Source organism: Oncorhynchus mykiss, chromosome 2 (assembly GCF_057628025.1).
Source record: "Oncorhynchus mykiss isolate SJ-2025 chromosome 2, ASM5762802v1, whole genome shotgun sequence".
NCBI classification, from domain to species: Eukaryota; Metazoa; Chordata; class Actinopteri; order Salmoniformes; family Salmonidae; genus Oncorhynchus; species Oncorhynchus mykiss.
This window is the reverse complement of record NC_143023.1, coordinates 29,807,929-29,832,500: the sequence shown is the minus strand read 5'-3', so window position 1 is coordinate 29,832,500 and position 24,572 is coordinate 29,807,929. Positions and strand designations below refer to the sequence as shown.

General features: G+C 47.3%; 1 protein-coding gene across 1 annotated transcript in view; it reads right to left on the bottom strand.

Moving 5' to 3' along the window:
- Positions 1-24,572, bottom strand: part of LOC110534670 (neural-cadherin) — a 129,064-nt gene that overhangs the window by 33,926 nt on the left and 70,566 nt on the right. Inside the window, exons 3-12 of the mRNA XM_036945505.2 lie at positions 21,685-21,910; positions 20,388-20,592; positions 15,487-15,598; positions 9,078-9,327; positions 8,012-8,154; positions 6,619-6,791; positions 5,616-5,784; positions 5,220-5,390; positions 3,970-4,142; positions 347-514 (exon numbers count right to left, since the gene is read on the bottom strand). Coding sequence (XP_036801400.1) covers positions 347-514; positions 3,970-4,142; positions 5,220-5,390; positions 5,616-5,784; positions 6,619-6,791; positions 8,012-8,154; positions 9,078-9,327; positions 15,487-15,598; positions 20,388-20,592; positions 21,685-21,910 — 1,790 coding nt within the window. The remainder of the gene's footprint in view (positions 1-346; positions 515-3,969; positions 4,143-5,219; positions 5,391-5,615; positions 5,785-6,618; positions 6,792-8,011; positions 8,155-9,077; positions 9,328-15,486; positions 15,599-20,387; positions 20,593-21,684; positions 21,911-24,572) is intronic.

Here is a 24,572-nt window from a genome sequence, read left to right as displayed (position 1 = left end):
GGATGGGAATAGTCTCAGAAGAACCACTTTCCCCTCCGACAGGGAGCAAGGTCCTAGAGATGTTGATGCCAGTCTGTCTGGAGGCACTAATAGTAGCCTAGCCCCCACTATATTGGCAAGCTGCTGCTGGGGAACTCCTTTTGGGGGGTCTTTATTATCTTGGTCAGTTGGAAAGAGATTAGGCTGTCATTTTGGAGCATTCCCCCAAGTTGCAGTTGGTAGAGCATTGAACCATCTCTACCACAACCACAACTACCAGAAACCTATGTATAGTTATGGTTGACCTTATATCATAGTGTCACCATCTCTCCTGGTTAAGGAACAGGTCACTATGAGGTCCACTCACCACTATCTTGGCGTCGCGAACTGTGTTCTCGGGGACGGTGACCCAGTACTCTAGCTGCCCCCACTGGGGCGGCTGGTTGTGTACGTTGGTGATGATGACGGTCAGCTCCACAGAGCTGCTCCTGTTGCCCCCGTCTGTGGCCACGATCTGCTGGCTGATCCTCGACGTCTGACGACAAATAGAAGAGAGGAAGGAGGGGCGACACGGAGGTTAGACATGGAAAGCATATGGAGCTGAACAAAACCCATGGTTGACCCCCCCACCCCCTTGGAAGGTCTTTATCTCTGTCTACATTAGTTTGTTCCAATCCACTAAGTAACAGATCAGATGCATCATATTTACAACCTTATCCACTTTGTCCGTGTCATGACCTTCCAGTGACCTCCTCCTCTAAACCACAACCTTCCTACTGTCTACAGAAGACTGCTCTGATGTCGTTCATCCTTACGTCACGCGAGAGATACAGAACGAGAAACAGAGAGAGGGAGAGAGACAGGGAGGGAGAGAGAGAGAGAAAGAGAGCAATGAGAGAGGAGACATTCCAACTGACATGACGGTATTCAGATAAATGATTCTCTGCAAGGGGAGTGTGAAAGCTTGGTTAAACAGATCCTTGCTAAGGAGAAGAGTGCGATGAGAGAAAGGGCTGACATTTAAAGTGGAGGAATATTCAACATTATTTATATGGGATATTAACTGGGAGAATTCACAAGTCCATTGTGTGACAGGGTAAAGATGGGGCCATTCGCTCCACATCTTGATTTGACTTTGGGAGGTGGTTGGACTTGGAGAACAAAGAGATGGGGCTTTTCTATGATATATTCCACTAGTTGGTACGGGTCACCTAGAACCTAACCTCAAGCATCCCACCTTCCTCCCTCTTTCTTACCCTCTCCCCCCTCTCCCTTTCTCCTTCTCAGCTGTGGCAGAATGGGGGAGGGATGGAGGGAGAGAGAGAGAGAGAGAGAGAGAGAGAGAGAGAGGGAGAGATTCTAACAACGTAAGATCTACAATGGCAACATAGCTCTACCCGACATATATGACTGTTGATATCAATCTTATTTCCAAATTCACCAGAGATACTATTGATTCCATACATACAGTTGAAGTGGGAAGTTTACATACACTTAGGTTGGAGTCATTAAAACTCGCTTTTCAACCACTCCACAAATGTCTTGTTAACCAACTATAGTTTTGGCAAGTTGGTTAGGACATTTACTTGTAATTTTTCCAAAAGTTGTTTACAGACAGATTATTTCATTTATAATTCGCAGTATCACAATTCCAATGGGTCAGAAGTTTACATACACTAAGTTGACTTTGCCTTTAAACAGCTTGAAAAATTCCAGAAAATGATGTCATGGCTTTAAAAGCTTCTGATAGGCTGACTGACATCATTTGAGTCAATTGGAGGTGTACCTGTGGATGAATTTCAAGGCCTACTTTCAAACTCAGTGCCCATTTGCTTGACATCATGGGAAAATCAAAAGAAATTGGCCAAGACCTCAAAAAAACTATTGTAGACCTCCACAAGTCTGGTTCATCCTTGGGAGCATTTTCCAAATGCCTGAAGGTACGTTCATCTGTACATACTATAGTATGCAGGTATAAACACCATGGGACCACGCAGCCGTCATACCGCTCAGGAAGGAGATGTGTTCTGTCTCCTAGATATGAACGTACTTTGGTGCGAAAAGTGCAAATCAATCCCAGAAAAACAGCAAAGGACCTTGGGAAGATGCTGGAGGAAACAGGTACAAAAGTATCTACATCCACATTAAAACGAGTCCTATATCGACATAACCTGAAAGGCCACTCAGCAAGGAAGAAGCCACTACTCCAAAACCGTCATAAAAAAGCCAGACTACGGTTTGCAACTGCACATGGGGACAAAGATCGTACTTTTTGGAGAAATGTCCTCTGGTCTGATAAAACAAAAATAGAACTGTTTGGTCATAATGACCATCGTTATGTTTGGAGGAAAAAGGGGGATGCTTGCAAGCCGAAGAACACCATTCCAACCGTGAAGCATGGGGTGGCAGCATCATGTTGTGAGGGTGCTTTGCTGCAGGAGGGACTGGTGTACTTCACAAAATAGATGGCTTCATCAGGTAGGAAAATTATGTGGATATATTGAAGCAACATCTCAAGACATCAGTCAGGAAGTTAAAGCTTGGTCACAAATGGGTCTTCCAAATGGACAATGACCCCAAGCATGCTTCCAAAGTTGTGGCAAAATGGCTTAAGGACAACAAAGTCAAGGTATTGGAGTGGCCATCACAAAGCCCTGACCTCAATCCTATAGAACATTTGTGGGCAGAACTGAAAAAGCGTGTGCGAGCAAGGAGGCCTACAAACCTAACTCATTTACACCAGCTCTGTCAGGAGGAATGGGCCAAAATTAATCAAACTTATTGTGGGAAGCTTGTGGAAGGCTACCCGAAACGTTTGACACAAGTTAAACAATTTAAAGGCAATGCTACCAAATACTAATTGAGTGTATGTAAACTTCTGACCCACTGGGAATGTGATGAAAGAAATAAAAGCTGAAATAAATAATTCTCTCGACTATTATTCTGACATTTCACATTCTTAAAATAACTGGTCTAAAACAGGGAATTTTTACTAGGATTAAATGTCAGAAATTGTGAAAAACTGAGTTTAAATGTATTTGGCTAAGGTGTATGTAAATTTCCGACTTCAACTGTACCTCTGCACTCCCAAACGGGACTGTAAAATCTTACAGAGGATATTCACTTTTAAACAATGGCCTACATTGAACAGTTGTAGGGCTACATACAGTATGATAAGCTGTGAATACTGACAAACAATCAAGCTAGCAAACTATAATGACAAACCACACCAAAAACAAGAATACATGAAGAGAATACAGCGAGAGAGACCAGGAAACAGAAGACTTGGAGAATGAGATAGAGTGCACGAGAGCGATGAGGAAGACAGCGAAACAATAGAAAGAGAGCTCAGAGCCGACAAACCCCTACAAATAAAACGTTTCTGCACGGTGTCAACTCCCCTCTGCCTGGAGGGAGACAGCCAAATGTCGGAAATAAACGTGCACGAACGCACCCACGCATCCACACAGACACACGTAAATATATTTATGCATGTGTGAATACAATGCTTCCTCAGGCTGTGGGTAAGATACATAGTGCTATATATACACATATAGAGAGACAGGGGCATTGTTGTTATTCCAGACCGTGCCATGTTTAATATGCATCCACAGAGGGAGGTAGGAAGAGTGTGCAGCAGTCTCAGTGGATGATATCAGGCCAGTGGGAAGGATCGGTGCGCAGTGTACACACACACACTGGGAGGGAGCACAGGGTGGTGCTGTACACACACACACACACACACACACACACACACACACACACACACACACACACACACACACACACACACACACACACACACACACACACACACACACACACACACACACACACACACACACAGGGGAGTGCAGGAGGCTGTAAAAACACCTGTACTGGACCAGCGGGTAGAGGATTCCCCTGCAGTGCATAGAGAAGAGGTACACACACACGCACACCAAACACACAACACACAAACACACACACACACAACACACAAACACACACCTGTGAGATGGGGTGGTTGACGTACACCCAGCCTGTGCTGGGGTTGATGTGCAGGTAGGCCGGCTGCTGACGGGACAGAGAGTAGGCGATAGCGGCATTACTCCCCTGGTCATCATCGTGTGCCGCTGCTCGCAGGAAGCTAGTCCCCACCGGCGTGTCCTCGCGCAGGAAGTCTGCCACACGAAGGGTTAACACTTCAACATCGCCGCCGACAACAAACAACATCAACAAGAGCAATAACAACAGCAGCGGTGGTGGCAATTTCCGGCTGAAATCAACGCATTTCAGTCACAGAGACCCGAAATAAATGCGTGTGTCCTAGAAACATTTCCTTCTCCCTGTTAAATAGTTAATAAGCCACTCCAACAGTCTTGTTCTAATGTGATAAAAGGGATTCTGACATGGGGCTTATCAACACACATATTTGCACACATGGTAAACAAACACGGACTCCGGAGAGCAGGGAGGCGTCAACGTTTTCATCAGTCTTAAAAGCTTTCCAGGATTACTTGTGATTTAATATATACATCAGCATATGGTTTATTGGGACTTCAGGGGGGCTGCTAAGTCTTACCTTTCACAATATTTATTTACCTTGAAAACTGTTAAGACATAACACAGAAGCCACAAACCAGTGCCTTTGGACTGGGATAAGAGGACATTGGGTCCTTGAGCTGTTGGACATTGCTGAGCAAGCACAGTTTTGACTTGACCTTTGACCTTAAACTACACTTGGCACAACAAGGTGAGGGAGGGAACTCTCACATGAACGGACAAATCCCTGGTACCCGGGCCTTAAATAGGATTTTATGGGGGAATGGGTTGAACTCATTTCCTCTGTTGCGTTTTAGAATGGAATAACATTTGAATTCCTGGTGGAATATCGAGCAAAGGGCTTAGTAAGAACTTGTTGGAGGGGTGTGGAGGAGGGGAGAGGGAAGCTTGGATAAGGGGACAGTCCCTTTGTGTCTATGGCAGGGCAACCCTGAGAGAGAACACTGGTTGCCCTAAGCAACACTCAACACTAAACAACCCTATTTGGTATAGGGGGATTAAAAGACAGCAGCCAAGATAATACCTTTATAATACCTTGATACTTAATGTATTGGACAAGGCAAGACCAACAGGCACATTTGATAATGAAATTGTCTGAACCAAACAGGAGAAGGACAGAGGTGAAATGATGAGTGTGACGGAGATGACCCAAGGTGTGACAGAGGTGACGGAGGAGTGACAGAGGTGACCCTTACACTGGTAGCGGCTGTTCTCAAACTTGGGGTCGTTGTCGTTCTGGTCGGCGATGAGGATGGTGATCTGGCAGATGCCGATGAGGGGCTCCTGGGCCAGGTCTGTCGCCGTGACAGACAGGGAGTACTCTCTCTGGCGCTCGCGGTCAAAACTCACTGTGGTGCTAATCACACCTGGAGGCACACACACACACACACACACACACACACACACACACACACACACACACACACACACACACACACACACACACACACACACACACACACACACACACACACACACACAATGCATTTTACCCAATGTTACTGATGTCCTCTAGATACATACAGTCAGCCATTCCACAGCAATGAATTAGAGATGTTCTGATACAGTTTGACTGTAGTCTGTACCCTAACCTGTGTCAGGGTTGATGATGAAGCCGGATGATGTCCCGTCTCGGTGCATGATCCCGTATTTGACCTCTCCGTTGACCCCCATGTCTGCGTCGAGGGCGTGAACGCGGAGGACAAATGTCCCAGGGGGCTGGTTCTCCAGGACACCGGTGTTGACACTGTAGTTATGGCACTGAGGGGGCAGAGTTCACACAGCACTTATGGCATTGATGCTGCATTTGTCAGTTGTAAAAGTAAGTCCCAATTAAAAATGACCAGTAGCCGACACACTGGTCAACCAGCACAGATGGACTGTGACTACCCCAGCCAGCATTCAACATCCATCACGATAAGACTAGTTAACACGCATGACGTGGGGCGCAAGGAGTTGCCAAATCTAATGGGTTGCCAGATTTTGCACACTTAGCACTCCTCCCGTGTAGGAACCCACTGACCCTGTGGGCAAGTCCCTGCTGAAATATTCATCTTTGGGGACGAACCGTGCTGAGCTGATCTGAGCTATGCTAAGAGGGGATTCTGGTCTGACCCTGGAGTATTCAGGACTGCAGTGGAGTGGAGTTCTGCCCCACAGGAGAACACCAGCTGTCTCTACTTTGAACTTGCAACCTGGCATGTTCCTCTCTCTCTTTCTGTCATCTCTCATCCCTAGTGCTGTGGACCTCTGCCTCTCCTCCCTCAGTCACTATGTTCCTCTCTCTCTTTCTGTCATCTCTCTCATCCCTAGTGCTGTGGACCTCTGCCTCTCCTCCCTCAGTCACTATGTTCCTCTCTCTCTTTCTGTCATCTCTCTCATCCCTAGTGCTGTGGACCTCTGCCTCTCCTCCCTCAGTCACTATGTAACTCTCTCTCTCTCTCCTTATCGCTATCAGTCTTTCTCGCTCTTTGCCCCTCTCTCTTTTGATTTCATCTCCACTGCAACTTTATATACCTCATCGCTCATGTATTTTTCGACAGCACACAGGCTTCACACACACCCATAATGTGTCCAATGCCCCCCTTCCCTCACCTCTTCAAAGACAGGCTTGTTGTTGTTGATGTCGTTGATGCCCACTATGACCTGGGCGGAGTTACTGAGGGGATAGGGTCCGTCTGCCGCGTTGTCATCAGTGGCGGTAATGTTGAGGATGTACTGGGGGCCACGCAGGATAGGAGGGGGGCTCCGGCGCAGTTTGATGATGCCTAGAGAGAGAGATAATGGCAGCCATCTTTGTTACTAGAGCACACATTGCAGTCTTGTCAAACAGACAAACCTACTACACGCACACAAATAATCAAACCAACACTCAAAATGTAGCTTTAACTACAAAGGGGGGAAATATTTTACCCCAAGCCCCCACCCTTTACAATCCCCTACAACAATCCCCTTTAGGACCCTACATCTTTTGACACATTTCTCCAATGCAGATTCCTCACAAATAAATAAGTAACTATGTCTACCAAAGTACCGAGAGAAATATACATGAAAATGCAGCTTAAGTCTTTGAAGTGACAACTTTTCCCCTCGGTAACAGTGGAAAAAGCCAAAGGACATCTTTGTGTGTGTGTGTGTGTGTGTGTGTGTGTGTGTGTGTGTGTGTGTGTGTGTGTGTGTGTGTGTGGCCGTAATAGGCTGTGTGGTGGAGAGGCAGTGCAGTGCGGGGCTGGTGATAAGGAAGGCAGGGGGCTTAAGCATTAGTCAGTGTTTCCACCTCGGAGGCGAGAGAGGGCTCTTGTAAACAAACGATAACCGGGAGATTGCCAACGCAGACGTAGAGAGACTCGACTGTGAAGAAAGTGTGAAAGCCAGTACACAGAGAGACTGAGAGACTTATATACAAACACATACAAACACATATACACGTACAAACACATGCACACACACACACACAAAAAAAGGAGACGAACTCAAAACATCTATTTACATGGAGTCCACAAAGACAAACAGAGATGAACAGGAAAATAAAAGGGGCTGTGCTGGGAGAGTATGACTATGAAGTGTGTGTGTGAGAGAAGAGGGGGTTCTTGTTAGAGATTTGGGTTCCCGCTGGCCTAGCATTGAGCTTGATCCCCAATTGAAGTTACCACAGCAACACAAGCTAATCTGAATAACAAGTATGTGTGTGTGTGTGTGTATGTGCGTGTGTGTGTGTGTGTCCAGGCGTATTCTTGTTTTTTCTCCTTCTGAATTAGTGTATGCACATGTTAGAGTTCATCTGCATTTATGCGTTAAGGTTTAAGAATGTCTGTTAATCTCCATACATGCATATGACTGTCCGTTTGTCTGCCTGTGTTTTCATGTGTGTCTGAATGTCTTACTATAGAACCACTATGTAATACCTTCTCCAGTCCTTCTCCATACAAGCCCTTGCACCCACTCTTAAACAAACCCTTTGAAACACAACACTGTCAACTCTACGCACCCTTCTGGTTGTCCAGCTGAAAGTTACTGTCCTCGTTGCCGCCAGTGATGGCGTAAGAGACCCCGTCTCCATCAGGGTCATTGGCGTGGACAATGGCCACCAGAGTGTCAGGACCAGCGTCCTCCGACAAGAACGTCTTATAGCTGCAGACAGAAAGAAAGAAAGAAAGAAAGAAAGAAAGAAAGAAAGAAAGAAAGAAAGAAAGAAAGAAAGAAAGAAAGAGAGAGAGAAGAGAGAAAGATTTGTAAAACAAATATTCATACAGTCATTATTATTATATTATGTAATTGGCATTACATTTAATTTGCATGTATTTTCTTTCATCATTTATTCATTTCTTCAATATGTATTTTTGTAGAGGGATGAGAGAAAAAGAGGGATGAGAGAGAACCTGCCGTAGCTCATCCCCAAACCCTACCATCTGTTTCCCTCCCCAGCCCTCTGAAGCGTCTCTTCTGGTACCATGGACTAGTCCTGCCCCAGAGAAGGGGAGCACATACACACACACACACACACACACACACACACACACACACACACACACACACACACACACACACACACACACACACACACACACACACACACACACACACACACACACACACACACACACACCATGTTTAATGGATTGGCCCATCCTCTGTAGGCATGTGGCAGGGCTAAAGTCTCACTGTGTCCCTCTCTGTGTGCTAGTGTGTCACTGTTGGCACGCTGCTATATCTCTGCATGGCTCCAAATGGTTCGCTCTGCCTGTGGCTACGCTAGCCAAATGCCACCTCATAGGACTAAAGAGGGAGTTGTGTGGATGTATGGTTGTGTGTGTGTGGATGTATGGTTGTGTGTGTGACGGAAGGGGGGCAGGGACTAACTGGATAGAATTCTGCTCTGAGTAACAACTTCCACTGGTAGAGGGTGTAGAGTCGAGTAAAAGGGAGGGAGAGTGTGAGTGTATGAATGGGGGAGGAAGAGCAGCCAACCAGCACAGTGGCGTAGGATAAGAGAGGAGAAATTAGGGGAGAAAAGGGGGGTTAGAGAGGGACAAACAGATAGAGGAACAACATACACAGCTTGAGAGAAGATAGGAGCCTCGTCGTTGGTATTGGCCATTCTGAACCGGATGGAGGCGGTCCCGGTGCGGGGTGGAGTCCCATTGTCCACGGCAACCACCACAAACTCGTACATGTGATTGGGCCGCTCGTAGTCCAACCGTTGGCTGGGGCTGACCACACCCCTGGAAGAGATGGCAAAGTCGGGACTCTGGATGAAGTAGGAGAGCTCTGAGTTGAGCCCTGTGTCACAGTCCCTCGCTAGAACTAGAGAGGAAGACAGGAGGATGAGAAGAGGAAGACAGGTGGATGAGTCATTATCTTTTTAATCAGCTTGTACACATTGGAAATCATTATTCCAGTTTTGCAAAGAAGGAAATAACCAACAGAAATACTCAGTGGTCAATGTGGGTGTATGTCTGTACACACACACACACACACACACACACACACACACACACACACACACACACACACACACACACACACACACACACACACACACACACACACACACAAAACTTGGTAATCATTTATCTAGTAGTCTGTGTGTGTGTGTGTGTGAAAATTGGAAATTTTTGGATTGGAAATTTTGGAATTGGAAATTTTTCACATCTTAGTCATTTAACAGATGCTCTTATCCAGAGCGACATGCATTAGCCTTAACGACTTAAAGTAGTCTTCCACCCTTCCGTGTCCCCCCTTCCTTCCCTCCCCCTTCCCAGCTCCTTGCCATTGTACAGTAGGTGAATTTAAGCAGTCTGGTGTTAAAAGAGACATAATGGAGGCCAGTGGTGTATGAAGTGTGTGTGATAATACTAGCTGTACTGTAGACCTACTGTATGTACTGAGTACTGGCTAGTGTTAGACTAGAGTCATGCTGCTGACAGGCCCACATCAAACTGTCCAACTTCAAGAAGGCTATGCTGTCATTAGCCAAAGAGCCAGAGCCCAGTTCTAATGAATTAGCCCTCAGGTCGAGAGAGAGCATGTGTTCCACACACACAGACACAGACAAGTGTGTGTTAATGTACACACGTGCATGTAGAATGCTCACACCCACATGTACACAGATTGACGCAAATGAGCAGTTGTATACTGGCTGATTCACTGCTCCTCTTTCATCTCTCATCATTCCATCTTCTCTTTCTACTTCTCCCTCTTCCTCCCTCTATCCCATTACCTCTCTCACTCACACATGAACCTGTTGCGGAAGGGGGGGGGGGGGGGGGGGGGGGGGGTGTTTGAGCGAGAGAGAGTGTGTGTATGTGTGTATGTGTTTGTGAATACGTGTGCGTGTGTGTGTGTTTTCATGTGTGTATGTGTGTGTGTGTGTGTTCATGTGTGTGAGAGAAGGGGAGCTTAAGGCCAGGATTGAAACAGAAGGTTCATTAAATATACACAGACTAATATAATATATCTTCAGGATACCTATTAGCATTTTTAATGCATAGGCAGGAGTATTGGAGTTGCAGCGGTAGCTAAATGAAACATAGGAATATGGGGAGAGTCGAGGCGAGCTATTCTGGCTAGCTGAGGTGTGTGCGTGTGTGTGCGTGTGTGTGCGTGTGCATGTGTGTGTGTGTGTGCGTGCGCGTGTGCGCGTGCACGTGTGCGTGTGTGTGTTTGTGTTAAATCCTTCCTGAGACATTTCGGCTAGATAATTGGAGAGGCAGATTTCCCCGTCACTCACTGCTAGCTTCCATTAAAAACCAAGGCCCAATTTATAGACTAATCTTGACTTAAGGTAAACAACAATAATTAACCTCTCTCTATCTTTATCTCTTTCTCCTGACTCTCTCTTTCCCTCATGTTCGCCTCTTTCTCAGTTTTTCTCTCTCGTTGAATCTGAAATCAAACTATCCATTCTAAAGCTTTTAATCAAACTATCCATTCTAAAGCTTTTAATCAAACTATCCATTCTAAAGCTTTTAATCAAACTATCCATTCTAAAGCTTTTAATCAAACTATCCATTCTAAAGCTTTTAATCAAACTATCCATTCTAAAGCTTTTAATCAAACTATCCATTCTAAAGATTTTAATCAAACTATCCATTCTAAAGCTTTTAATCAAACTATCCATTCTAAAGATTTTAATCAAACTATCCATTCTAAAGTTTTTAATCAAACTATCCATTCTAAAGCTTTTAATCAAACTATCCATTCTAAAGCTTTTAATCAAACTATCCATTCTAAAGCTTTTAATCAAACTATCCATTCTAAAGCTTTTAATCAAACTATCCATTCTAAAGCTTTTAATCAAACTATCCATTCTAAAGCTTTTAATCAAACTATCCATTCTAAAGCTTTTAATCAAACTATCCATTCTAAAGCTTTTAATCAAACTATCCATTCTAAAGCTTTTAATCAAACTATCCATTCTAAAGCTTTTAATCAAACTATCCATTCTAAAGCTTTTAATCAAACTATCCATTCTAAAGCTTTTAATCAAACTATCCATTCTAAAGCTTTTAATCAAACTATCCATTCTAAAGCGTGAAATCAAACTATCCATTCTAAAGCGTGAAATCAAACTATCCATTCTAAAGCTTGAAATCAAACTATCCATTCTAAAGCTTTTAATCAAACTATCCATTCTAAAGCTTTTAATCAAACTATCCATTCTAAAGCTTTTAACCAAACTATCCATTCTAAAGCGTGAAATCAAACTATCCATTCTAAAGCGTGAAATCAAACTATCCATTCTAAAGCCTGAAATCAAACTATCCATTCTAAAGCTTTTAATCAAACTATCCATTCTAAAGCGTGAAATCAAACTATCCATTCTAAAGCTTTTAACCAAACTATCCATTCTAAAGCTTTTAATCAAACTATCCATTCTAAAGCTTTTAATCAAACTATCCATTCTAAAGCTTTTAACCAAACTATCCATTCTAAAGCTTGAAATCAAACTATCCATTCTAAAGCGTGAAATCAAACTATCCATTCTAAAGCTTTTAATCAAACTATCCATTCTAAAGCTTTTAACCAAACTATCCATTCTAAAGCGTGAACTCAAACTATCCATTCACATACAAATACTACAAACACACACACACACACACACACACACACACACACACACACACACACACACACACACACACACACACACACACACACACACACACACGAGCGTGCACGCGTGCTCTGCATGCAGGGGGAGTCTCCACTGCGTGAGTGAGTGACACAGAGTGACAGGCGCGTCTGTCGACATGGCAATATGCAAAAAAGCTGCATATTCACCATAATTGAATTTTCATAAGCACATGCACAGACAGACACACAGACACACAGACACACAGAGACAAACACACAGACATACATACAGACACACACAGACACACAGAGACAAACACACAGACACACATACAGACACACAGAGACACACACACAGCCGGGCCCAGGCCAACGCACTAGATCATCCTGTCTTACTCTCTCGTTCTCTCGTTCCTTTTTGTCTCTGTATTTTCTCCATCCCTCGCTAAAGCCGATTGGCTTTAGCTGAGAACAAAGACAGAATTAAAGGCTGGTAAGCAATTCGGCCATTCTCTTCTCTCTGGCTCACACACACACACACACACACACACACTCACTCACTCACTCACTCACTCACTCACTCACTCACTCACTCACTCACTCACTCACTCACTCACTCACTCACTCACTCACTCACTCACTCTCACACACACACACACACACACACACACACACACACACACACACACTTGAAAAATGGGTTGTCTCCTCCTCTCCCTCCTCTCCTCATGGCTCAGTGGGGCAGGACTACTCAAGCACTCCCAGGGAGGCTAGCTGTTGATAATTTGATCCCAGAACCTAATGCAGTGTGACAAGCAGCAAAGCCAACCTCATTGTCGGTCTCAAATTTAACGTGTGGCGTGTGCAATAGAGTTGAGGTCACATAGAATGGGACATAGATGCATGTACTGACATGGTAGCACACTGACTGAACATACCTGTGCATGAATGGCACAAAGCACATGCTCGTCTATCTAACCTCCCAAAGGGTTGCTCACTCCTCCCTTCCCTTCCTCTATAAAAGAGTTGCCGGTGGTTAAACCGTGGCACATAGTCATCCATTGTTAGTGGGCGTAAAACCCTTTCAATTACTGTGATAGGATCAGGTCTGGGACAGGCAGGGTGATAAGAGCAGCCCATTCCATTATGGCCAGCCTTTAGTAGAGGTCACCCTCTCCTCAACCCTCAGGGTGTCTGTCCACTAACCAAGCCTGGCTCTCACCATCTCACACAGAGGGCAGCACCCACTGTCTGTCTGCCTGCCTGTCTGTCTGTCTGCCTGTCTGTCTGCCTGCCTGTCTGCCTGCCTGCCTGTCTGTCTGTCTGTCTGTCTGTTACAGCGCCTTCGGAAACTTCGGAACTTTTTCCACATTTTGTTACGTTACAGCCTTAATTCTAAATTTTTTTTTTTTTTAAAGAATCCTCAGTGAAAACAGGTTTTTAATTTTTTTTGCAAATGAATTAAATTTAAAAAACAGAAATACCTTATTTACATGAGCTCAGGTGCATCCTGTTTCCATTGATCATCCTTAAGATATTTCTACAACTTGACCTGAGTCCACCTGTGGTAAATTCAATTGATTGGACATGATTTGGAAAGGCACACATCTGTCTATCTAAGGTCCCACAGTTGACAGTGCATGTCAGAGCAAAAACCAAGCCATGAGGTTGAAGGAATTGTCCGTAGAGACAGGATTGTGTTGAGGCACTGATCTGGGGAACGGTACGAAAACATGTATGCAGCATTGAAGGTCCCCAAAAACACATTGGCCTCCACCATTCTTAAATGGAAGATGTTTGGAACCACCAAAACTCTTCTTAGAGTGGCCGCACGGCCAAACTGAGCATTCGGGGGAAGGGCATTGGTCAGGGAGGTGACCAAGAACTTGATGGTCACTCTGACAGAGCTCTAGAGTTCCTCTGTGGAGATGGGAGAACCTTCCAGAAGGACAACCATCTCTGCAGCACTCCACCAATCAGGCCTTTATGGTAGAGTGGCCTGACGGAAGCCACTCCTCAGTAAAAGGCACCTGAAGACCATGAGAAACAAGATTTATGGTCTGCTGAAATCAAGATTGAACTATTTGACCTGAATGACAAGCGTCACATCAGGAGGAAACCTGGCACCATCCGTACGTTGAAGCATGGTGGTGGCAGCATCATGCTGTGGGGGTGTTTTTCAGCGGTAGGGACTGGGAGACTAGTCAGGATCGAGGGAAAGATGAACAGAGCAAAGTACAGCAAAGTACAGAGCAAAGTACAGAGAGATCCTTGATGAAAACAACGACCCTAAGTACACAGCCAAGACAACACAGGAGTGGCTTTGGGACAAGTCTATGAATATCCTTGAGTAGCCCAGCCAGAGCCCGGACTTGAACCTGATCTAACATCTCTGGAGAGACCTGAAATTAGCTGTGCAGCAACGCTCCCCATCCAACCTGACAGAGCTTGAGAGGATCTGCAGAGAAGAATGGGAGAAACTCCCCAAATACAGGTGTGCCAAGTTAGTAGTGTCATTCCCAGACGACTCAATGCTGTAATCACTGCCAAAGGTGCTTCAACAAACTACTGAGTAAAAGGTCTGAATACTTATGTAAATGTTATATTTCAGTTTTTTTATTTTGATAAATGAGCAAAAATGTCTAAAATCCTGTTTTTGCTTTGTCATTATGGGGTATTGTAGTGTAGATTGATGGGGGGGGGAAACAATTTAGAATAAGGCTGTAACGTAACAAAATGTGGAAACAGTAAAGGGGTCTGAATACTTTCTGAAGGCACTCTATACACTGTTACTTTATGTACTGTCTGTCTCTTATGCACTGTCTCTCTGTCTGTATGTCTCTGTCTGTCTGTGTGTCTCTGTGTGTCTGTGTGTCTCTGTCTGTGTGTCTCTGTGTGTCTGTGTGTCTCTGTCTGTGTGTCTCTGTGTGTCTGTGGGTCTCTGTCTGTCTGTGTGTCTCTGTCTGTGTGTCTCTGTCTGTCTGTGTGTCTCTGTCTGTCTGTGTGTCTCTGTCTGTGTGTCTCTGTCTGTCTGTGTGTCTCTGTCTGTCTGTGTGTCTCTGTGTGTCTGTGCGTCTCTGTCTGTGTGTCTCTGTGTGTCTGTGTGTCTCTGTCTGTGTGTCTCTGTGTGTCTGTGTGTCTCTGTCTGTGTGTCTCTGTCTGTCTGTGTGTCTCTGTCTGTCTGTGTGTCTCTGTCTGTGTGTCTCTGTCTGTCTGTGTGTCTCTGTCTGTGTGTCTCTGTCTGTCTGTGTGACTGTGTGTCTGTGTGTCTCTGTCTGTGTGTCTCTGTGTGTCTGTGGGTCTCTGTATGTGAAGTCTCTCTGTCTGTGTGTTTCTACCTATGTTATGGACTTCATGTCCCACATAGAACCTCCACTGATGTCTCACCTTGTAGCAGTGATGTTCCAGGCGCGGTGGCTTCGGGAATGTTATCCCGGCTGTAAATGGAGTGGAGGAATTCTGGAGTGCAGTCATTCTCATCTGTGATGTGAACCACCACCTATAGGGAAGGACAGAGAAAGGGTTAACTTGGATCGGCGATCGGGGGGAGTCTGTGGAAATTCTTCTTAGTGTGAAGCTTTCAGATGACAGTCATTTACACAATATGTGATTGTGTATGTGAGTGTTTGTGTGTATGTGTGTTTTCTCAGGCGTGCTGGCTGGGTTAATATAAATGAGTGTGTGGGAGGGCGAGGACCTAGTGGTAGTCAGGCACAGCTGCAGCCCAACCCTCTGAGCCGCTCCCCGGCCAAGCGGAACACAACATCACACAAACGCACACACGTGCACACACGTGCACACACACACTCACTCTTACAGATGCATGCACACACATTTACACTGAATCTCTGTGCACACACACATTATTTTTTATAGCTGGAAATATGACAGTCCTGAGGCATAAGGAAGATAGAGAGATCCAAAGGAGAGAGAGATAATTAAGGGGGAAGAGAAAAAGAGAGAAAGAAAAACTAGGAAGATAGCAACAGAGAGAAAGAAAGGGGGGGCAGAAAGAGGAAAGGATAGATAATGATAGGGCAGGATGGTGGTAGAGATTGAGTTAGAGAGATAGATAGGGAAAGAGAGTGAGAGAGGTAAAGATAGATAATGATAGGGCAGGATGGTGGTAGAGATTGAGTTAGAGAGATAGATGGGGAAAGAGAGTGAGAGAGGTAAAGATAGATCATGATAGGGCAGGATGGTGGTAGAGATTGAGTTAGAGAGATAGATGGGAAAAGAGAGTGAGAGAGGTAAAGATAGATAATGATAGGGCAGGATGGTGGTAGAGATTGAGTTAGAGAGATAGATAGGGAAAGAGAGTGAGAGAGGTAAAGATAGATCATGATAGGGCAGGATGGTGGTAGAGATTGAGTTAGAGAGATAGATGGGGAAAGAGAGTGAGAGACGTAAAGAGGGGCGGGGTAGTCCAGAGGTTCCCTGAGCAGTGTTAGTCATGCAGGATCCTCCCCCTCTAGTCTCCCACATGGGGGTGTTATCTCTGGGGACCAGCCTTGCCAGGGGGTAGACTGCTGCTCCCCAGGGGAGAGAGGTAGGCACACAGAGCAGCCATGGCAGACAGGGGGCTGGAGAAGCCAGCGTGGGCCCCAGTATGGAACTATGACTAGGCTAACACACTCATGCAAAACAAAAATGCAAAAACTCCAACACCGTATTTGACAAACCTTCAAAATCCGAAGCAAATTGAAATCCTTTTTTTGTACTTTTACAGCTTTTAAGATATATCCAATTGGTAGTTACAGTCTTGTCCCATCACTGCAACTCCCATACGGACTCGGGTGAGAGCGACACGTCCTCCGAAAGGCCCGCTGCTTCTTAACACACTGCTCGCTTAACCCGGAAGCCAGCCGCAAGAATGTGTAGGAGGAAACACCATTCAGCTGGTGACTGAAGTCAGCTTGCAGGCGCCCGGGCCCACTACAAGGAGTCGCTAGAGCGCGATGGGACAAGGAAATCCTGGTAGGCCAAACCCTCGTCTAACTCGGTGAACGCTGGGCAAATTGTGCTTTACCTCAAGGTTCTCCCGATCATGGCCGGTTGTGATACAGCCCGGGATCGAACCAGCGTCTGTAGTGATGCCTCTAGCACTGAGATGCAATGCCTTAGACTGCTGCTTCACTCGGGGGGCCACAAATTGATATCCAAACTTGATGTCAATGCAAGATTAAGTGAAAATTCGACTTATGTGAAAGTTAGGATTTGCCCCAAAGACAACAATAACTTCAAACTCCAAACAATAAGGTTATGACACAAAATGTCTGTGCATCATTTCAATCAGACTGATTTAAAACATAGAGCTGTCCATTCTAGCCACTATTTCTACGTTCTAACCTGTGGGTAACACTAACATCCTCCCTCTCTCCACTCCTCCAAACCCGGCAGACTGGATCCCCCACTCACTCATATCTAATCACCAGCACTCCCTGGGAATCCCAATCCCTGTTAGAAAAACACCCTGTCTGTTAAGACCCTCTTGGAGAGCCGCCACACACCGTGAGCCTGGTCCAACAGAGCCTGGTCTCATACTACTGCCGTACTGTGTATGTGTGTGTGTTTGTGTGTGTGTGTGTGTGTGTGTGTGTGTGTGTGTGTGTGTGTGTGTGTGTGTGCGTGGCAGAAAGTGAGAGTAATAGTGATAATAAGAGCTAGTACAAGTGCTTAAGGAAGATTAGGAGGAGAAGCTGGGAGCGGAGAGAGATGGGGAGGAGAGAGATGGGGAGGAGAGAGATGGGGAGAGAAAGATGGGGAGGAGAGAGATGGGGAGGAGAGAGAGGGAAAGAGACATGGAACTCTATGGGATGCCTGCTCCTCTTCCTACTCCTACCCCATGGGCTTGTATTAATGATAGCGGAGAGAGAGAAACAGAGGCAGAGAGAGACAGAGTGAAAGGAAAGACATAAAGAGAGGGAGAGAGAGCAAACGGATTGAGGTTTTAACCACAGATGGTGTGAGCTTTGGACAGAGGAAGGTGACCGTGACTGGTGCCCAGCTTATTGCCAGATTGCGGAGCCTGTTTATGTTGATGTGTGTTGTGTCTGTACGTGTGCACTGTTACATCTGTGTTTAATGCGTGTGTACATGCAAGAGTTTCTGTGTTTGTCTACTCACGTTGTACATGTTTGTTTGTGTGTGTGTGTTTGTGGTGCCAAAGCGTTCCTCTGTGTCCGGCACACGTTGGCCACAGGGACCTGCCTGGTTGCCAGGCCCAAGTTGGCCATAGGGTCCTGCCTGGTTTCCAGGCACACGTTGCCCACAGGGACCTGCCTGGTTGCCAGGCACACGTTGGCCACAGGGTCCTGCCTGGTTGCCAGGCACACGTTGGCCACATGGACCTGCCTGGTTGCCAGGCACACGTTGGCCGCAGGGACCTGCCTGGTTGCCAGGCACACGTTGGCCGCAGGGACCTGCCTGGTTGCCAGGCACACGTTGGCCACAGGGACCTGCCTGGTTGCCAGGCACACGTTGGCCACAGGGACCTGCCTGGTTGCCAGGCACAGCACACGTTGACCACAGGGTCCTGCCTGGTTGCCAGGCACACGTTGGCCACAGGGACCTGCCTGGTTGCCAGGCACAAGTTGGCCACAGGGACCTGCCTGGTTGCCAGGCACACGTTGGCCACAGGGTCCTGCCTGGTTGCCAGGCACACGTTGGCCACAGGGTCCTGCCTGGTTGCCAGGCACACATTGGCCAAAGGGACCTGCCTGGTTGCCAGGCACAGCACACGTTGGCCACAGGGTCCTGCCTGGTTGCCAGGCACACGTTGGCCACAGGGACCTGCCTGGTTGCCAGGCACACGTTGGCCACAGGGTCCTGCCTGGTTGCCAGGCACACGTTGGCCACAGGGTCCTGCCTGGTTGCCAGGCACACGTTGGCCACAGGGTCCTGCCTGGTTGCCAGGCACACATTGGCCAAAGGTCCTGCCTGGTTGCCAGGCACACGTTGGCCACAGGGACCTGCCTGGTTGCCAGGCACACGTTGGCCACAGGGACCTGCCTGGTTGCCAGGCACACGTTGGCCACAGGGTCCTGCCTGGTTGCCAAGTCCATCTAAACAACTCAATCAGTGGATGTGAGCATCTGACAAACAAAGATGTCCGCCCCGGGGAATTCCAATACGCCAGTTTCACAACAGCTTACCTCAACTGCCCTTGTGGGAAAGGAAACTGGAGCCAAACAAGGGGAAAGGGCACACCTGTTCTCATTTAGGTAAAAGGTTATTTTTTAAATCTGAGGGAGACGTCATACAATATGATGTTAATTGTAAAACCTGAGATGATTATCTTCACATAATAGGATAGCAAAGATAAACAACCTTCTGAATAAATAAAAACAACAATTGTCTCTCTGTCTCTTTACCCAGAATCTCCATAGAGCCTTCACTGTATCTGTACTGAAGCTAGACGGCACCTATTTCTATTTCCAAACTTGCCACTGAGGCCACAGTCCAATCACCTGAACAGAATCACCATGCATGCTACCTGGCTGACTCTCCATACTGTTGTTCTTCATTATGTGACCACGGCTGACTCTCCATACTGTTGTTCTCCATTATGTGACCACGGCTGACTCTCCATACTGTTGTTCTACATTATGTGACCACGGCTGACTCTCCATACTGTTGTTCTACATTATGTGACCATGGCTGACTCTCCATACTGTTGTTCTCCATTATGTGACCACGGCTGACTCTCCATACTGTTGTTCTCCATTATGTGACCACGGCTGACTCTCCATACTGTTGTTCTACATTATGTGACCATGGCTGACTCTCCATACTGTTGTTCTACATTATGTGACCACGGCTGACTCTCCATACTGTTGTTCTACATTATGTGACCATGGCTGACTCTCCATACTGTTGTTCTCCATTAATTGACCACGGCTGGGGAGCAGCTTAGGGGGGTAGGTTGGACGTTCTCTACTGCAGCTGACCATGGCTATAGTTGATGTTTCCTCAAATGGGTCTATTCCCCATCAATACTACTCCTACGGAAAGTACACACACACACACAGGCACGCAGGCACACACACACACACCTTCAGAGCCGCATGCATAGCTTCTTTGAGTGAATTAGCCAAGCTGACTGGAGCTGGCCTAAGGGGAACTGGTGGATTAGTGAGGATGCCATTTGTGTGTATACGCCAGCCATCTGGGTAGGAGCAGGTGTGTATAGAGGTGAGTGTGTACTATTTATGTGTGACTGTGTGTGTGTGTGTGTGTGTGTGTATGCGTGCATGTGTGTATGTGTGTGTATAGTTGCGTGTGTGTACCTCTGCCACACCGCTGAGGCCTGTGTCTGGCTCGGAGGCCCTGACTTGCAGCGTGTGGAGTGTGTGTCCACTCTCAAAGTCCACTGTCCGGGTGAGGCTGAGAGCTCCACTCTCCTGGTTGACACTGAACAGGTTGCCAGGGTTCACCAGCAGCATGTAGGAGAGAGTCTTCCTCTGGAAGGAGACGGCCCCCACCATCGCCACACTGCAGGGGGAAACAGGAACGGGATGTCAAAAGGAGATACAGTATACAGGAAGTGATGCCATCGGGAGATGCATTAGACAGGATGTGATGTCATAAGGAGACACATTAGAGAGGATGTGATGTCATGAGGAGACACATTCACGAATTAAATAGATCTCCAGGGAGCAAGAAATTATCCACCTTCAGTCTGATATCATCACTCTCATCTCATCCATAGCATCTTTATTTAGTGGTTTTCTGGATTAAGACACACACACGCAAACATGCACCTTCATGCACTGACACGCACGGGGTGGCAGGAGATGAAGACATTGTGCTCCAATCACCAGAGCCCTGGGGAGGCAGGTTCACACACACACACACACACACACACACACACACACACACACACACACACACACACACACACACACACACACCATGCAGAGGGTGGGCAGGAGATGAAGACATTGTGCTCCAGTCACCAGAGCCCTGAGGAGGCAGGTTCAGACACACACTTTGCCCTTCATGTTTATCCTAAAGTTTATTTTAATACATATTTGAATTAGCCACACTTTCATATTCTGAGCCCTGGGACAAAATGATGCATCTGCGTCCCTCCTTCACCCCCACCTTCATAACCCGCCCCCCCACCCCCTCCCAACACATGACACATAATGCAGAGGAATCATCCACGTTCACACAATCCTTTGGTTTCCCCTCTAATGAGCAGCAGAGGCGGCACACAAACACAAACACTCACACACACACACACATAACAAGCACAATACACAAGCAAAAAGACATGTACATACACATATGCAGAACACACGCATTCATTGGTTCACTGATGCTCTTACCCCACCTCCCTCATTGTGAAATGCATGGTCTGGCATACCCTGTCCATTCCCTCATCCTATTCCTAACCCACATCCAGCAGTTATTCCTGTCCAATGTCACCTGTAAAGCCCTAGTTCATTCACCTTCCTAGTAGTCAACAATCACAGCCTATTCCCCATATAGTGCACTAGGTGGCTCTGGTCAAAAATAGTCCATAATATGGGTAATTGGGATTAGCCCATTCCAATATCTCCAAACCCAGGGTGTACTCACGCTTGGCCCACGGGCGTGTTCTCTGGGACAGTCAGGGTGTAGGAGGCATTGGTGAACTGTGGGGGGCGGAACCCTGCCAGAATAGCCACTGTTGCAGGGGGACCCTTCCTGCCCTGCGTGTCGACCACCTGCACCTTCAGCATGTACTCCCTGCTGGGGGTCAGGGGTCGGCCTGTGGTCCTGACCTCCCCAGAGCTGCGGTCCACTTCAAACGAATCCTCGCCGCCTAGTTACGGGATATAAACAACACGTATAAACACACAGACACACCTGGTTCTTCCAAGTGACTCAAAGGTTTCTTGAAGGGATAGTTGACCCCCAAATTAAAGTTGTTCTGTGTTTTCACACCTCAACACACAGCTTGCCCCGGGGCCTTATAGACAATCATGTGAGTGATATCACGTAGCAGAGACAGCTGCGCAGAAATGGACATCCCTAAGACATTGCTGATTTCTTGGGCTGGGGGGCTGGTGTGTGTGTTTATTTGTGTATAGAGATGGGGGTAGAGGACCCTTCTGCCAGCTGGGGCTGTGTGTGTGTGGTGTGTGTGTGCGGTGTGTGTGTGTGCATGTGTTATCGGGTTAACATCCAGCCTCTGATCTTTCTCTGAGGAGAACAGGACGACAGGGTCATCTTAATCCATGTCCCCCTGGGCAGCAGCATCAACAGAAGAGAAAGAGAGAGAAGAGGAGGGGGAGGAAGAGAAAGAAAGAGACGAGGAGGAGGAGGAGGACGAGGAGGAGGAAGAGAGAGAGAGAAGAGGAGGAAGAGGAGGAGGAAGCGAAAGAAAGAGAAGAGGAGAAGGAAGAGAGAGAAAAGGAGGAGGAGGAAGAGAAAGAAGAGGAGGAGGAAGAGAAAGAAGAGGAAGAAGAGAGAGAGGAATAGGAGGAGGAAGAGAAAGAAAAAGAAGAGGAGGGGGAGGAAGAGAGAGAGAAGAGGAGGAGGAGGAAGAGGAAGCGAGAGAGAGAAGAGGAGGAGGAGGAAGAGAGAGAAGAGGAGGAGGAGGAAGAGAGAGAAGAGGAGGAGGAAGAGAGAGAGAGAAGAGGAGGGGGAGGAAGAGAGAGAGAGAAGAGGAGGAGGAGGAGGAGGAGAAAGAGAGAGAAGAGGAGGAGGAAGAGAGAGAGGAATAGGAGGCACACGGCTGCTGGTAGCCAGGGACATGTAGCTAATCACAGCTGCTGGTAGCCAGGGACATGTAGCTAATCACAGCTGCTGGTAGCCAGGGACATGTAGCTAATCACAGCTGCTGGTAGCCAGGGACATGTAGCTAATCACAGCTGCTGGTAGCCAGGGACATGTAGCTAATCACAGCTGTTGGTAGCCAGGGACATGTAGCTAATCACAGCTGCTGGTAGCCAGGGGACATGTAGCCAATCACAGCTGCTGGTAGCCAGGGGACATGTAGCTAATCACAGCTGCTGGTAGCCAGGGGACATGTAGCTAATCACAGCTGCTGGTAGCCAGGGGACATGTAGCCAATCACAGCTGCTGGTAGCCAGGGGACATGTAGCTAATCACAGCTGCTGGTAGCCAGGGACATGTAGCTAATCACAGCTGCTGGTAGCCAGGGGACATGTAGCCAATCACAGCTGCTGGTAGCCAGGGGACATGTAGCTAATCACAGCTGCTGGTAGCCAGGGACATGTAGCCAATCACAGCTGCTGGTAGCCAGGGGACATGTAGCTAATCACAGCTGCTGGTAGCCAGGGACATGTAGCTAATCACAGCTGCTGGTAGCCAGGGGACATGTAGCTAATCACAGCTGCTGGTAGCCAGGGGACATGTAGCTAATCACAGCTGTTGGTAGCCAGGGACATGTAGCTAATCACAGCTGCTGGTAGCCAGGGGACATGTAGCTAATCACAGCTGCTGGTAGCCAGGGGACATGTAGCCAATCACAGCTGCTGGTAGCCAGGGGACATGTAGCTAATCACAGCTGCTGGTAGCCAGGGGACATGTAGCTAATCACAGCTGCTGGTAGCCAGGGGACATGTAGCTAATCACAGCTGCTGGTAGCCAGGGGACATGTAGCTAATCACAGCTGCTGGTAGCCAGGGACATGTAGCTAATCACAGCTGCTGGTAGCCAGGGGACATGTAGCTAATCACAGCTGCTGGTAGCCAGGGACATGTAGCTAATCACAGCTGCTGGTAGCCAGGGACATGTAGCTAATCACAGCTGCTGGTAGCCAGGGACATGTAGCTAATCACAGCTGCTGGTAGCCAGGGGACATGTAGCTAATCACAGCTGCTGGTAGCCAGGGACATGTAGCTAATCACAGCTGCTGGTAGCCAGGGACATGTAGCTAATCACAGCTGTTGGTAGCCAGGGACATGTAGCTAATCACAGCTGCTGGTAGCCAGGGGACATGTAGCCAATCACAGCTGCTGGTAGCCAGGGGACATGTAGCTAATCACAGCTGCTGGTAGCCAGGGGACATGTAGCTAATCACAGCTGCTGGTAGCCAGGGACATGTAGCTAATCACAGCTGTTGGTAGCCAGGGGCATGTAGCTAATCACAGCTGCTGGTAGCCAGGGACATGTAGCTAATCACAGCTGCTGGTAGCCAGGGGCATGTAGCTAATCACAGCTGCTGGTAGCCAGGGGACATGTAGCCAATCACAGCTGCTGGTAGCCAGGGGACATGTAGCTAATCACAGCTGCTGGTAGCCAGGGGACATGTAGCTAATCACAGCTGCTGGTAGCCAGGGGACATGTAGCCAATCACAGCTGCTGGTAGCCAGGGGACATGTAGCTAATCACAGCTGCTGGTAGCCAGGGACATGTAGCTAATCACAGCTGCTGGTAGCCAGGGGACATGTAGCCAATCACAGCTGCTGGTAGCCAGGAGACATGTAGCTAATCACAGCTGCTGGTAGCCAGGGGAC